This window comes from Myotis davidii, unplaced genomic scaffold (genome assembly GCF_000327345.1).
Source record: "Myotis davidii unplaced genomic scaffold, ASM32734v1 scaffold244, whole genome shotgun sequence".
Taxonomy (NCBI): domain Eukaryota; kingdom Metazoa; phylum Chordata; class Mammalia; order Chiroptera; family Vespertilionidae; genus Myotis; species Myotis davidii.
In genome coordinates, this window is record NW_006294993.1 from 117,131 (window position 1) to 133,566 (window position 16,436).

The 16,436-nt window shown below is 56.9% G+C and overlaps 1 protein-coding gene across 2 annotated transcripts in view; it reads right to left on the reverse strand.

The window, feature by feature from the left end:
* Nucleotides 1–6,783: 6,783 nt before the first annotated feature.
* OPRL1 (opiate receptor-like 1) overlaps nt 6,784–16,436 on the reverse strand; it is a 13,178-nt gene continuing 3,525 nt past the window's right edge. For both annotated transcript variants that reach the window (XM_006769496.2, XM_015567678.1), the window contains 2 exons: nt 9,919–10,274; nt 6,784–9,847 (listed from right to left, as the gene is read on the reverse strand). In XM_006769496.2, the coding sequence (XP_006769559.2) occupies nt 9,324–9,847; nt 9,919–10,274 (880 nt within the window). In that variant the 3' untranslated portion in view covers nt 6,784–9,323. The remainder of the gene's footprint in view (nt 9,848–9,918; nt 10,275–16,436) is intronic.

The following is a 16,436-nucleotide window of genomic DNA, read 5'->3' on the forward strand; positions in this document are numbered from 1 at the left end:
CACCCGTCCGTGGATAGGGGTATGAGCTGCGTGGAGAGAGGCCAGCGTGCTCACAGCCCGGGGGGTCCCCCAAGGCAGATGGCAGGCGATGGGGACAACAGGGACAGATGTTTCCTTTTCACAGGCCCATCCCCTTCCTGTTTGACTCTGCTCTGCATGTATGACCTATTGCCCCTCCCCCAAAAGGAAAAACAAAATATATTAAAATACTTAAATAAGCATGTTTGAATTCCTGCTTCTGTTGCCAATCCAGAGGTTCTGACCCTGGGGCCTGGGATGGGGCCCACCAGGGGGTTCTCAGTGCTTGGGGTCGGGGGCTGGGAGCAACAGGTTGCCTCTTCCTTCTGTGTCAGCCCTTCCCATGGGGGTATCACTGGCCCCCAGGAAGTCTCAGCACCCCACAGGTGGCCCCCAAGAAGCCCTGCAGCTGTCCCAGTAGGCAAATGTGAGAAGATGCTGCCTCCCTCTGGTGGGTGAGGGAGGCGACACAGTCTGGGGACCCTACTAAAACCTGAAGGCCCCCCGGGGCCGTGGGGAGAGTCCATGGGACACACACTGGTCTCTGAATGTCCGTGTGACTGTGCTTCAGTCAGAGACAAGCCCTAGTGGCAGCCCCTTCCCACCCGCCTGGGCCTGGGGGGCTGGGCGTTAACAGGGTCCCCGGGGGCCACTGGAGGGGCTGCTCAGGCTCCTGCCAATGTGGCTGTGGCTGCGGACCATGATCGAGGACCCGGAGAGAAGTGCGGCCTGACCCACCCAGTCCCCGGGACTCCCCGAGGACAGAGACAAGAGGACGGGCCCCACAGAGTGAGAGTGGAGCCAGAGTAGGCATGTGGGAGAGGATGGACCGCCACCGCACCCCTCCTGGCTCCCAGGCCCTCATCCTGCCCTGCCCAGAGACCAGGCTCAGCCAGACGCCTCCGCGCCCCACTGCGCAGCATGGTGCTGCCGGATGGCCCACTGTCCACTCTGAGGCCGGCTCTGCACCTCGTGCACCTTCCCTCTGTGTCCACACTACAGGCCTCTGTCCTGGGACACCCACCCTGTGACCTGCCCACAAACAGTGCACTCACCTGGACCCAGGGCCCCCAGAACACAGCTCCCCTGCCACCTGTGGACTAGATGGTGTCGACAGTCCAGGACACACTGGGAACGCTCTGCCCTCAACACCCAGTGCAGCCCTCCCATGACCTGGAGAGGGATTCGCACAACCTTTGACACAGGGCCCCATTTACCTTCAAAAATGTATCTCAGCATTTTCTGATGAGCTGTTATTTAGCTGGTGGTGGCTGCTCAAAAGCCACCTGCTGCCTTTAGGAAAAAGTCCAAACTCCCCTCCAAGACCTACCCTCCAGCCAGGCCCACCTGAGAGGCCCCCTCCCCATCCCTCCCATGCACTGTGTGACACCTGGTGGCTTAAAAACTATCCGAGATTTCCTCTCTCACAGCCCGGACGGCAGAACTCCAAATCCAGATGTGGGCAGGTGCTCTAGCTGTTTTGGCTCAGTGGATAGAGCGTCGGTCTGCTGACTGAAAGGTCCTGGGTTCGATTCCAGTCAAGGGCATGTACCTTGGTTGCAGGCTCCATCCCGACCCTGGTCAGGGTGCGTGTGGGAGGCAACCAATTGATGTGTCTCTCTCACATCGACGTTTCCCTATCTCTGTTTCTACCTCTCCCTTCCACTTTCTCTGGAAATCAATGGAAAAATATCCTCAGGTGAGGATTAACAACAAAAGAAGTAAAAAAAAAATTTTAAATGCCCTAACCGGTTTGGCTCAGTGGATAGAGCGTCAGCCTGTGGACTGAAGGGTCCCAGGTTCGATTCCGGTCAAGGGCACATGCCTGGGTTGTGGGCTTGATCCCCAGTGGGGGACCTGCAGGGGGCAGCCAATCGATGAGTCTCTCTCATCATTGATGTTTCTATCTCTCCCTCTCCCTTCCTCTCTGAAATCAATAAAGAAATATTTTAAAAAAAAACACACAGATGTGGGCAGGTCGTGCTCCCTCCAAGGCTCTAGGGGACAAGCCTTCCAGCTCCGGGCCCAGGAGTCCTCATCGCCCCGCATCAGCCTGCTGTTCTTCCTCTGTCATCGGTGTCGGGCCCAGATCTCCTGCTTCTTATGAGGACTCCAGTGCGACCTCACCATCAGTAACCGTACCTGCAAAGACCTGACTTCCAAGCAAGGTCCCACGACAGGTCCTGGGTTAGGACTTCAACATGTCTTTTGGGAGCTACAATTCAACCACCGCACTGGTTAATGAAGAAAGCAGGACTGTCACAGCCCAGGTCCCAGGAGAATGGGACCACAAGAGACACGCGGGCAGCCAGGAGTCCTGAAACCCTTTGTCAGTAGGTGCAGAGCTAGTCGAGACCCAAAGGCAGTCTTCAACTGCTTTCCACCGGACAAAACTGATTTGCATTTCTGTGAAGAATTGTTTGCATTACTATCCATTTTCTGCAAGCAGAGCATTAAAATAGTTCAAAAATAATGAAAGACAGGAAATCTGGAAGGGCAAGCCAACAGGACACCAAGTTAATTTTTTTTTTCACATGCAAAGTCTTTTGCAATTTATTCTGACAGAATTTCTAACATACACACAGGTAGAGAGAGCCCAGGTGCCATGGGCACCCCTGGGCCCAGCAAAGATGGCTCTGGCTACCCTGGCTGTCTGCACTTGCCCACAGCCACAGGGTCACCTTGAGTCAACCCCAGCCGTGACCACGTCATTTCATTCATCCATATTGAAATGAGTTTTTTTAAGGCTTTTCGAGAGAAAAATGACATGACCCTGATGGGTGTTAGGAAACTCGCTCTGGCTGCCAAGAATGGCCTGAAGGAGAAACAAGAGGAGCAGAGAAGATCAGCCCAGCGCACATGCACAGGTGCACGCAGGCACCGGCATCCACACAGCACGCCTGCATGTGCGCATGCACACACTACACACACGTGTGTGCCCGGCCCAGAGGCGCCCCCTCCAGGATGACAGCTCTCAGGTCTCCAAAGCTCCTCGGGCCTCACCCTGGGCTCCCTGGGCTCCCGCCTCATCCATATGCCCTGGTCTCCAGGCAACGCCCACTGCCCAGCACCTCTCCGTCCTCAAAAGGTTCCAGACCCTCTCCTCTGCTATTTCGAGGTGTGGGGTTTGACCCCACACTGCCTGCCTCGCTGGTCAGGGAGATGGCTGAGGCCTTCCCAGGGGCCCAGGCTAGTCTGACGCCTTGAGAACTATTGAGCCCCCCACAGACCCCCATCACCACATCATCCAGGCTCCAACCACCTTCTGCCTCAGGAAGGCTGGCATCCATAACTGCTCCCCAACTCACCACCACGTACCAGCTGGCCCCACATTCTCTGCTAGTGCCCTCCCCCACCAGGCTGGGTCCCTGGCTCCAGGCCCCACTGACCCCCTGCTGCAGCCTCGGTGCTTCTGTCCACCTTCCATCCAGCAGCCAGAATGACTATTTGGATACACAAACATGGCCATGTTGCTCCTCTGTCCAAAGTGCTCTGAGCCCCCCCAACCCCCCAGCTAGAGTCCCACTGCAGCCCCTCCCAGTGCAGCCTCCTGCCTTCAGGCCTCCCCCTCCCAAAAATGCTCACAGTTCTCCCAGCGGCCTCTCTCCCTCCCTCCCCTGTTCCTCACCTCCCCGCCCCCCTACTCACCCCAGAGGCCACCTTGCCCTGACTCCCATTGGGGCAGGCCCATCACAGACAAGCCTCCAGAGTTACAAACATCAAATCCAGAGCCCTCAGAGCCCACAGACCAGCAAGTCCACAAGCCACGACCTACAGCTCTTTTGGGTGTTTCCAGGTTATTCTTCAGGAAGCGGCGCTAGGCCTGGCCCCCCAGTCACCTGCTAGGCCAACTCTCCGGCCTCCCTGCTGCAGTGCTCAGAACTGGCCACTGGGAGTCAGGCTTGGGCTGTGTTGTGCAGAACCGTGCGGCGGAGGCAGGAGGCGGGAGGCAGGAGGGGACCCTGCTATCTCTCCCCCTGGGGCAAGAGCTGCTCCAGCTGGACAGAACTGATCCACAGGGCCTCCTGGAAGAGGGCCCGGAGGCCCTGCCTGCGCAATATAGGCTCACTTCCAGCCAGTGGCCACCTCCTGGTGCCACAGCCCCTGCTGACCAGGGTCTCCCACACTGACCGGACTCCGTTCCCAAGGTGGCCTGGCCCCACCTGGCACCTGACCCCTGACCTGTCACACGGTGCCAGCACTGCTGACTCCACATTCGTACAGAGGAGCTCACAGTGCAGGCGGCGCCCCAGGCTGCAGGCCCATCTCTCTGTTACCGGCTGATGTCACGGCTTGATGACACACTGAGGCCAAAATTGGGTGGGTGGGGGTGCCAGTCTAGGTTCAAACCTCTGTCCTTCCCAGGCACCAAAAGCAATGGTGGCCACGGGCCCAGGACTCGGGACTGTCCCCACAGACGCTGCAGGACCCACCAGGAGGCCAGGCCAAGGCCCACCCACACCCTGTGCAGACCGCATTTTGGACCTTGATGGAGACTGAGGTCCCAGGCACGGCAGTGGAGCTCTGACCTGTGTCAGTGCCAGCCCTGCGATGCCCTGTGGTTCCACACACACCGGCACAGGCACGGACACCACGCCCACATCTATGTGGGAGGCCTGCATCGCTATGGTAACCCCAAGACTGAAACTTGCTTCTGCCAGGTCTTCCTCTCCTGCAGAAAACTGCTTCCACTGTGTGCCAGCCTCTCAGCCCACAGGGGGTCCCAGACCCCGGCCAGGAGGCTGAGGCAGGGAGGACAGAGACGTGTCTCACCGGACGCGTGATGAAAGGGGCCGGGAAAAGTGGGTTCCTGGACCCTGGTCATCACTCACTTCTCTGTCTCAGTCCCTCAGACAGAGCCACCAGCAGGACTCGGAGCAGAGCCCACCCCACCCTCGCCCAGCAGCTGCGAGGTGGCAGCAAGAGCACCCCATCTCATGAGCCCTGGACAGAGGGGAGACCCTGCTCAGCCCGGGCCTGCCGCACCGTGGGACAGCACCAGGCTGCGTCACACAGACCGGCAGGGAGTCCGCGGGCACAGGGCCGGGGCGGGGCCGGGGCAGCTCCCCTGCGGAGGCCGGGGCGCAGCAGGGTCCAGGGTGAGGTCCCAGGCTGAGCATGCCTCCCTCCATCAGCAACCATCATGCACTTCAAATTGAGGCCACAAAACACACTCTCACGTGCCCATGCTCCCTCCGCTCCCACTGTGGCTCTGGCACCCGAGCCCTCCTGCCGTGGCCACGCACCTGGGAGCCCTCCCAGCAGCAGCCTGTGGCCCTTTGGGCCCCACAGTCCAGACGGGGCATCGGCCATTTGGCCAGGCTGGCATCTGACCCTCTCCTCCCAGGTGTGGCCTGGGGCCTCGGCAGCACCAGGTCAGGTGGGGACACGGCCTCCAGGCTGCTCAGAGCGTCTCCCAGGTGGAAGGGGGCAGTCCCTGAGGACCACGCGGTGGCCTGGCGCTGTGCTCCCAGCTGCTCCACACGGGCACAGCCTGACTGTTCTGCGTCGCCCAGCACCTCCCAGTGACCCTGCTCCCCCAGGTGCACAGGTGCCTGTGGTCCTCATGCCACGGTCCCCGCAGTCCGTCCAGCTGGTACTCAGGACCCACTATTTGCCATCCTCTGAGGTGGCCCCTGGGGTGCAGGATTGACTCCTCACCCAACTTGTCCTTCAGCTTCCTGGGTCACATGGTCCTGGCATGTCTGAGTCCCGAAGAGCTCAGGCCCACGCCCTCTCTCAGCCGGAGACAACACGGTCCCTCCTGCGGCAGGACACTGCTGTGTGCAGCCTCCGGGAGCTCGCTCTACGCGGTGGGTCGAGCAAAACGAGGCAAGTCACTGAAGGCTTCGACAGTGACTGAATTCCCGGGCTTGCAGTGTTTGTCGGTGAGGCCTGGACATCGCTGGTTGGGCATTGCTTGTGCACTAACAGACTCCAGTCGGGCGCACCCTAACTGTTAGGCCTGTGAAACCGAAGACTGAGACGCTTTACGGCGCTGCCTGGCACAGCAGTGCCTCCCAGGGGCGCCTGCCTGGGTGCCTTTGGGTCCGGAACCTGAGAGCAGCTTCCGGAGGCTCCAGTCCAGATGCCCTCCCAGGGCTGCTTGGGCGGCACAACGGCAAGGTTCCCCAGGGCCAGCAATGAAGAGGGCCAGGAGGAGCCCCATTCTCTCCACTGGAAGCTCATCACTAAGGCTGGCCCACCTGCGGGCTGTGGACACTTTTTTAACCGCCACTGACACCCACTCTCTGCCCTCTCCCTCTTGCGCCACAGTCACACCTGAGGCAACAGCGTGATTCTCACATCCTGTGCCCCCCAGGTCCTGGAGGGGAGGCCCCGAGACCCCAAGACGCCAAGAGAGCAGTTGTGAGGTGAAGGACAGAGGTAGTGTGAGCACAGATGGGGAGTGAACAGGCAGAGGCAGTGAAGCAGGAGTGCGGGGGAGGGGTCCCGGGTGTGACTCCCCCCCGCCCCCCACCCCCCCCAGCTGCCCTCTAGCCACAGCAGAGCGGTGCCCACCAGCCTCTCCCTCTGTCACTCAGGACCTGCCCTAGCTCCACAGGAGAGCACATCCCCCAGGACGGGGACCAGGTGGTCAGACACAGCCAAGGCACATGGACCCCGCCCCCCCCATACCCAACAGCAGGGAGACCCAGGACCTGGGAGCCTCGGGCCAGCCCTGATGCAGGGGCAGGTAAACCCTCTCCAGATTCCTACCCCAGGGCGTTGCTGGCCCGGAAGGAGAATGCCATCTCCCTACAGATGCTGGTCTCCCACCTCCACAGTGACTCCCTGAGATGGGCATAGGCACGGACAGGGACGGTGCCCATGCTCTGGGCTCCTGGTCCCTGGGAGAAGCCGGCCCTCCCCTTCTGGTCCCCAAATACCACAGCCATTGCCCAGACCCCAGTCAGCAACACCCGGCTCACCCCTTGGCAAGGCATACCAGAGCCACAGCAGCCCTGACGGGCAAGCTCCAAGTGGGTGGGTCCACAGCTCCCTTTCCCAAGGCTGGGCCACCCCCACAGCCCCGAAGGGGAGGGTCAACCTTTGGGCTCAACTGAGAAAGGGGCACTTAGAGGAGCCCAGAGACCAGACCAGGGGCTGGGGCTGCAGCCTGGAGACAGGCGGTTTGGGGGGCTAGGGGGTGGGGCTTGAGATGGAGGTGAATGTGGGGAGATCAGAACTATAATGGGGAAGGGGGTGGGACAAGGATTGAAGGTGGGAGAGCTGTCGATTGAATGTGGGGGGAGGTAGGGGTGGGTGGAGCCTGGGGGATCAGGGTTGGAGGTAGGGCCAGGAGTGCAGACAGGGCTCAGCCCTGGATAGCTGGGGGGGATGGCCCACTTTGGAGATCCCCTGGCACTGCCCACCCCTCACGCCTGCCTGGCCCAGTGCTCCCTGCTGGTCAGTGGAGTCTCTGTGGAGTCGCCCTGGACACACAGCCTGTGGACACACCACTCAAGTGCCCTTTGCCTAACTGCCTGTTCCTCCCACACTTTCCCTTGATGCTAAATGTTTATTTTAAGAGCAGAGTGCCGGTCATTGAAACGTGTAAAACTGCACCTTGGCCCGCTGGCCTTGACCAAGCACTTCAGCCCATGGTCACCCTCACACCCCTCAGAGCTGCTCCAGGAAGGAGAGCAGGGCTGGGGTGCTGAGAAGCCATACCCATGTGGGAGGAGCCCACCCCACACACTGGATCCCCAGGGAACCTCCCACTGCAGGAGAGAGAGAGAAGCAGGCTGTTGTTCATGGAGAAACTATTTGTCCTGAATAAAAGGTAACAGCCCCAACACATGAACTAGTCGCACCCCTTCCCAACATTGGAGCGGGGCAGGGGGGGCGGGGAGGACTGGTGAGGAGCTCAAAGCCAGTGGGAGGACCACACATGCTAATCCCAGAGAAGTTACCCCAACAGCCCACCCTGCAGGAGTCAGAAACGCCACCAGGAGGAGTGGGCCTAGAGGGAGGGGCAGGAGAGGCTCGGGCGGGTCGCAGGCAGGGCTCACTTGGCACATGTGTAAGTACACGGGCACAGGGGGCACAGGCACAAGTTCATGAGTCTCTGTCTCAGCAAGAAAGCGCTCAGCCTCAAGGGCCAGGGTGCCGCAGCCAGTCGCAGGTCCTTGCTTCCCAGGGGCTTAAGTCACCGGGCCCAGGGCTGCAGCTCAGCTCACAGGTGGAGGCAAAATCATCTTTTCAATGTTGCAGGGCTATTTGCAAAGTCACCAAGCTCCAGCTTCCATCTTCAGGCTGGGGCAGGTGGGGGCTTCTCTGGTGACCACACTAGGGAGACACCCCTACCGGTGCCCCACAGCCCAGACGGTTCTCACAGCATCACTCAAGCAGGCCCTGCCAAGCCCCACCTCTCACCAGCTCCCAAGGTGAAACTACCCTCTGGTTTGGCACCAAAAGTTCAGGCCTCCCCATAGACACCGGAGGCTTGGAAATGAGGCAATAGGTCAGTCACTGCCAGTGCAGAGCAAAACCCATCCTAACTGCCACTCTTTCAAGGCCACCCAGACCCAAGGAGGGCACAGGGTCCTGCCAGCAGCACAGCTGGGGACATCTGATTTCAAGAAAAGGAGAGACTGTGAGGGAGAGAGCCCCAGGAGGGCACAGGGGCCCCAGGCAGGGGCCCTCAGCATCAAGCAGTCAAGACCAGGTACACAGGGCCACTTCACGAATGACGGACAGAGCAGCCTGCGGTGGCCCTGCCCGCCCTGCAGCCCAAGCCAGCTCTGCACACGTGGCCCCGCAGCTGCAGCGCATGAGTTCACTGAGCGTCTGAAGGGAAAGGCTCCTTGAGGGCTGGAGGGACGTGGATGTGGGGGACTCGCAGGCGGCACCAGTGGCACTCGGGTAAGTCCACGTCAGCAGCTCCCAGCTCTGGGCCAGTCCCACTGCCCTCACGCAGCCCACACACATCACAGGCCCTCGGGTTGCACACCAGATGTGTTCCGCCTCCAGATGTGCCCACCCGGGGCCCGCGGGTGCAGTAGCGGGGAGGCCTGGAGTCCCATGAATCGTGGGTGTGTCCATGAGGTCTGGCCAGGCTCACTCATTGGTGAGTTCACACACACCCCCAGATTAGTGTGACTGGGGCCACGGGGCAGCCCTAAGCAATGGGTCCCATGATGTCATCAGGCCCTTGGGGTCACAGAGAAGCTCCCAGAGTCTGGTGAGACTCAGGGGTCAGGTTGTGCATCAGCCTAGAGAGCAGTGACCTGGGTGAGCTCCGTGTTGGGTGTTGACGGGCTCTGCGGGCTGACGGGCACCATGGGCAGGTCCACGCCTAGTCATGCAGGCCTCGGCACCATCTCTGAGGTCTTGCGGGCAAGGGCCACATCCTTGGCCATGCTGCGCACACGGTCAGACCCCGGCCCCTCCCGGCGCAGTGCAGATGTGCAGCAGAACTTGCGGAAGCAGGCCTTGAAGTTCTCATCTAGGAAGGCGTAGAGGATGGGGTTGAGGCAGCTGTTGACGTAGCCGAGGGCTGTGCAGAAACGTAGGATGGCTACCGCCGTCTCACTGCCCGGCTGAACTCCCAGTCCTTGGACCAGCACGAAGACCTGGACAGGTGTCCAGCAGCCCACAAACACTGCCACCACCACCAGCACCAGCCGCGTGATGCGCCGCAGGTTCCGGTCCTTCTCTCGGGAGCCTGAGAGCAGGCGGACACCACGCAGCCGCTGGATCATGAGGCTGTAGCAGATGGAGATGATGAGCACGGGGATGATGAAGGAGAAGAGGAAGATGCAGACAGCAAACAGGGGGCCCCAGTAGTCCTGCGGGGCAGGGATCTCCACCAGACACTCGATCTCTGTGGAGAGAGAAGCAGGGTCAGGTGGAGCCAGGGAGCATGGCCCTGGGGAGGAGGGACCACTGACTGACCTTCATCCTCGACCTGTGCTGAGCCCATGATGGCCACCGGGATGCCGACGACAGAGGCCAGGGCCCAGATGGCCACATTGACAGCCTGGGCCTTGCTGGACGTCCGGACATCGAGGGCACGGATGGGGTGGCAGATGGCTACATAACGGTCCACGCTCATGGCGGTCAGCGTGAAGGTGCTGGTGAACATGTTGTAATAGTCGATGGCAATGACAATCTTGCACAGGGCATTCCCAAATGGCCAGAAGCCCAGGAGCACGTCTGTGCCCTGGAAGGGCAGTGTCAGCAGCACCAAGGTGTCTGCCAGGGCCAGGTTAAAGATGTAAATGTTGGTAGCTGTCTTCATCTTGGTGTGTCTGCAGGGGCACAGGGAGGGGAAAGGACAGCTTCATTTGGCCACTGGCTAGACCTGGGAGCAAAGCCACCAGGAGGGCACCCACCCTGAGACCCTTGTGAAAACGCAGGCTCCTGGGCACTGAGCCCGGGGCAAACAGTGTCATAAGCTTCAAGTCCTCCTGGCACACAGAGGGCTCCACACCTACAACAGGTCTGCCTGGGAAAAGCAGGTGTGGGGGGAGCAGAGCACACCTGACGCTGCGTGGAGTGAAGGGGGGATTGTGAGCAAAAGAGCCTTGTCTTGTCCCTTGGAGTCTCCCTGAGACCCTTCGCGGAGGAATCCAGTGCCTGCAGCTGTCAGGATTCTCTGGCCTCCCGACCACATTGTTTCCCAGCCACCAAGACAGGAAACGGTGACTGTGATGGGAGGGGTGCTGATGAGATCTGATTGGATCCAAGCTACTGGAATAGGGCTGGGGTAACTGCGGGTGTTCCAGAAATATTAGTTGAATGCAGTTATAGTTGTGACAGTGGTGGTGGAGGTCATGGTGATGGAGGTAGCGGAGGAGGCGGCGATGGCAGTGGGGGCAGAGGTGGTAGTGGAGGCGGAGGCGGAAGTGGAAGTAGTGATGGAGGAGAGGTGGTGATGGAGGTGGAGGTGGTAATGGAGGTGGAGGTGGTAATGGAGGTGGGGATGGTGATAGAAGTGGAGGTGAAGGTGGAGGTGAAGGTGGTGATGGAGGTGGAGGTGGAAGTGGTGATGGAGGTGGAGGTGGAAGTGGTGATGGAGGTGGAGGTGGAGGTAGAGAGGTAGGTGGTGATGGAGGTGGAGGTGGAGGTGGAAGTGGTGATGGAGGTGGAGGTGGAGGTAGAGGTGGAGGTGGTGGTGGAGGTGGAGGTGGAGGTGGAGGTGGACCTGGTGATGGAGGTGGAGGTGGAGGTGGTGATGTAGATAGTAGTGGAGGCGGAGGCAGAGGTGGAAGTAGTGATGGATGGAAGGTGGAGGTGGAGGTGGAAATGAAGGTGGAGGTGGAGGTAGACGTGGTGATGGAGGTGGAGGTGGACGTGCAGGTGGTGATGAAAGTGGAGGTGGTGATGAGGTGGAGGTGGTGATGGAAGTGGAGGTGGTGATGAGGTGGAGGTCGTAATAGAGGCAGTGATGGAGGTGGAGGTGATTTGGTGTTAGAGGTGGAGGTAAAGGTGGAGTTGGAGGTAGTAATGGTGTTGGCAGTGCCAACAGCAGAGGTGAGAGTGTTCCATGTCAATTCCACTCCCAGAACGGAATACGAGGTTTACTCTTGCCTCTTAAAGAGGAATTGAGAATAAGCCCTGAAGCCTTCATGACCAAATAGCAACAATGATGAAGGTAAAGTCCTGTGCCAAGCTCTTCACATTGATTTTATCATATTTAAGTTTCCAAAAGTGTTCTTTTTCTTGCCCCCTCAGTGCAGTAGGACACGCAGGCTCACAGGGTTTAAGTGGCTTTCTGAACACCACAGAGCCAGTAAGCAGCAGAGAGGGCCAAGGGATTGAGAAGAGCAGCCACAGACAGGAGAGAAAATGTGCCCAAGACACATAAGATACACGGCTGTTATCCAGAACACAAAAAACCAATACTCAACGATAAGAATATGGACAACTGGGTAAGGAATGGGCAAACACCTTGCTAGAACCTCACCAAAGATGACATACACAGTAAAAAAGCAAATGAGAAAATGCTCCACATCCTACATCATCAGGGAAATGGAAATTAAACAATGAGATTCCACTTGCCACCTATCAGAATGGCCAACACCCAGACACGGACACCACCAAGTGCCGGCGAGGACGCGGGGCAGCGGGAGCTCCCCTTCACTGCTGGGGGGAAGGCAGGGGCGCGGCCACTTGGGAAGACAGCTGGGTGGTCTCTAACCAAACTGAACAGACTCGTGTGACCCAGCAGTCACTCTCCCTGCTATTTACCCAAAGGAGTTGAAAACTATCCTATCTAATAAAAGAGAAACATGGTAATTAGCATACGTCCGCTACCCTTCCCAATGGCTAATCAGGGCGATATGCAAATTAACTGCCGGCCAAGATGGCGGCCGGCAGCCAGGCAACTTGAAGTTAACATGAGGCTTGCTTGCTTCAGTGACAGAGGAAACCAACGTTCCCCGCCTGCCTTGCCGGCCTCTGAGCCTGCAGTTTGAAACATTGTTACAAATATAGAAGCTAAACAAAACCCCAGAAACCTGCTTTCAGCCCGCAGGGATCTCAGAGCTGGAGTTGATACAGTGTTTCGATTATAGAACCAAAACAAACCAGATACCTGCTTTCGGCAGCAGAAGCCTCGAGCTAGAACCAGAGCTAAAGCTGGCCCAGAATAAAAAAAGAAAAAAAGGAGCATTTGGGAGCTTCAGTCACCCACCAACCTGAAAACAGCCCTCAGCCCCTCACCCAGACTGGCCAGGCACCCCAGTGGGGACCCCCACCCTGATCCAGGACACCCTTCAGGGCAAACCAGCTGGCCCCCCCCCATGCACCAGGCCTCTATCCTATATAGCAAAAGGGTAATATGCCGCCCAGCACCGGGATCGGCAGAGCCACGAGGCCGCCTGGCACCGGGATAAGCATGACAGGGGGCAGCGCCCAAACCTCCTGGTCGCCCTGCGGCTCGGCGTGTGACAGGGGGCAGGGCCACAACCTCCCTATCTGCCCTGCTCTGTTCGGGACAGGGGAAGGCGCCCCAACCCCCTGATCAGCCCTGCTCTGTGCCTGATGGGGAGAGCTCCCCAACCACCCCCTCCCCCCCACAGTGCACAAATTTTTGTGCACCGGGCCTCTAGTCTATATATATAAAGAGCCAGGGTCCGTAAAGTCCAAAACGACCAAAGGCTCAACCGAACACCAGGCGGGGAGGGGAGGGCGGGGAGCCGAGGCGGGTGCGGCAAAGTCATTAGCCTCCAGCCTGGGCAGCCCGCTGACTCGGCGGTTGACTCCAACAGGACCTGGGCCCTCCCCTCTGTGAACCAGAGGCCCTTTTCCTGATACCACATTCCCAGGATCTCTCAGACCCCTTTGTGGAAGTCAGGAAACACTACATGTGGTCATCCCGCCCTGGGGATTCCCAGGGCTGACAGCAAGGGTGGGCTTCTGTGGCGTCCCCTCTGTTACATGATTCAGGGTTGTTACATCCTAATGTTGACTCTGGCAGAACTTGGGCCGGTTCTCTGAGTATCTGAGGTCCTGCTCCCTATACCAAAGCCCCCAAGTCTCTGAGACCCAGATGCAGAAATTGCCTGTTGTCGTCATCCCGCCCTGGGTGGGATGATTCTGTTCTAGGGTCCAGGGTCCCACCCTCCCTCATGTTCCTCACCTTGAGCCCTGGCAGGTCCTGGGATCCTCCCTATGTTGACCCAAGGCCGGACTCCTCAGAACAAGGCCTCACTGCCCTGAGTCCTCTGCAGGAAGTCGGTGTACCTCACATCCGGTACCAAGCCCAGCAATTCCAAAGCCTGATGGCAGGGGCTGAGATGGATTCTGTAGGGTCCTGTAGCCCTGCCTCTGATCCATACTTTGACCGGGCCTGGACCTCCTGTCCTCAGAACCTGGGTCTGCAATCCTCCGACCAAGGGTCTGACTACCCGAGTTCCCTGCGGAGGTGGAGCTGGTGGGGATGTGGTTTGCAACATACAAACAGGAAGCCCAACTTTGGGAATTTAAATTCCTGCCTCATTCACCTTATACTGTTAAGCCCCAAATCTAGATACTATACCTACTATGATCACCCCCAAGATTTTAAACAAAGCTAAGATAACCAGTTGAGCAACTCTATTCGTTAAAGACAGCCAAAGGCAGTGATTCCAGCCTTAAAGCAGAAAGCTGGGGAGAGCCACGGGGACCGTGGGAAAGGGGTCGAGATGGGACAGTTCTCTGGCAGTAGCCAAGAAGTGAATGGTTTCAAGGTGCATAAGAGCGACCTGTACTAGGGAAGCAGGGTGAATCACATCTCCAGAGAGACAGTCACATTACCTTGAAAAGATGTTAGGTAAATCTTATGAAAACTAGCTAGTGGTGAAGGATGAGAACGAACAATGAACCACTGAAATGGGTGGCCTAGGGAAACGTTTGGAGGAAGCATCATCTCCCTACCATGTGACCCATCAGAACTGAACATGGGGTCAGTAAGTTTGAGAAGGCCTAGGAGTGCCAAAGCAATGCCCCCTTTCTCTACCAAAGCATCTCGGCCGCCCCACCCTCCCCATGGAAGTGTCAGGGTGGTGCTGTATGATGTCTAAGTTTCTCTCCCAGAGCTACCATTAACTGGTGGAGAGGCTTCCTGATTAATTAAAGCCTAGGGCAGCGGTTCTCAACCTGTGGGTCGCGGCCCCTTTGGCGGTCGAACAACCCTTTCACAGAGGTCACCTAAGACCATCCTGCATATCAGATATTTACATTACAATTCATAGCATTAGCAACATTACAGTTATGAAGTAGCAACGAAAATCATTTTATGGTTGGGTCACAACATGAGGAACTGTATTTAAAGGGCCAGAAGGTTGAGAACCATTGGCCTAGGACAGTGATGGCGAACCTTTTGAACTCAGCGTGTCAGCATTTTCAAAAAATCCTAACTTAACTCTGGTGCCGTGTCACATATAGAAATTTTTTGATATTTGCAACCATAGTAAAACAAAGACTTATATTTTTGATATTTATTTTATATATTTAAATGCCATTTAACAAAAAAAATCAACCAAAAATATGAGTTCACGTGTCACCTCTGACACGCGTGTCATAGGTTCGCCATCACTGGCCTAGGGTTTGTGGCCCCTCATTGTCCTAGAGAAAAGCATATGTTCAGGAGGCCTGGGGTAAGGCCATAGGACATTTTGACACGGTGAAGATGACCAGGAAACCACAAACTCCTAGCACAGTTATGTAACAACCAGCCCCAGTCATCAAAAGAAGGTAAAAGAGGAAGAAGCCGTTAACCCAGGTCCAGTGTCCAGGATGAAAGGGCCACACCCAAACCTCTCCTCCTCCTCTTCTTTAGTGGCATATCCCCAAGACTCCCTGGTCTTGCCTGGCAGATTCCATCCTCAACCCATACTTTTTCTCATGAAGACTTTTTTCCCTTTATCCCAGCAATTTCCCCACAAATCAATGTCCTTCTACGATCACTCTGTTGTCCTTCCAGGTACTAAAGACATCCATGGGGGTGAAAAGATGTCTTTAAGTTCAAGGAAAGGAGCCTTCCCCAAAATTCCTACCCCTTCAAGAAAACCTACGAAAGCTATAAAGCCAACAATATGTGGCCATGATCACAGACCAAATGAGGAACTGCCCAACGTGGATACCCCGGGAGGTCACTCCCCGGGCTCTGTCCAGGTGGCGTAGGGGAGTGGAGGGCTCTGCCCCGTGATGTACAGTCCCTTTCCACAACGTTGGAGAGAAAGCCGGGCCTAGAGTCTGCACCTGCATATTCCTACAGCTTCTCAGAGTCCTGTGGACGATGACTGAGGAGACAAACCATGCAGGAAACATCTAGTACGCTAAAATGTGGTTGCAGTAAATTTCACATGCAATCACTGAATGCCAAATATGCACCTGCTACTATGCTAGAGGCCTAGAGTCTGCACCTGCATATTCCTACAGCTTCTCAGAGTCCTGTGGACGATGACTGAGGAGACAAACCATGCAGGAAACATCTAGTACGCTAAAATGTGAAATTTTTAAATTTAAGAGTCTATGAGTCTAATCATTTTTTCTGTTTTCATTTAGAAAAAAATAAATAAATAAACAAGTGAGGAACTGAATAAAAATGATTCAGAAAAAGACCAAGACGATATAGAAAAATTCACCACCTCGATAACTTGGGCAGCCAGTGACTTCAGAGCAAGGCCCAAGACCTCAGAACTATCTATGAAGTCTCTGAAGTCTGGCCCCCAAGAAATGCTGACAGTGTGGAAGCCAAATTTTACACCTACAGGAACACCAATAGTGATGATTAAAATAAAATTGATAAGTGGTTCACTTCCAGTGTAAGCATAATTTGCAGACAATTTTTATTAAATTTATTGGAATAACATCTATACTAATAAAAGAGTAATATGCTAATTAGACCAGGAGAACTTCTGGAGACCTTCTGGACCTCCTTCCAGACAAAGCCATTGTGGTGGGGCAGAGGCAGAGCCAGTTAG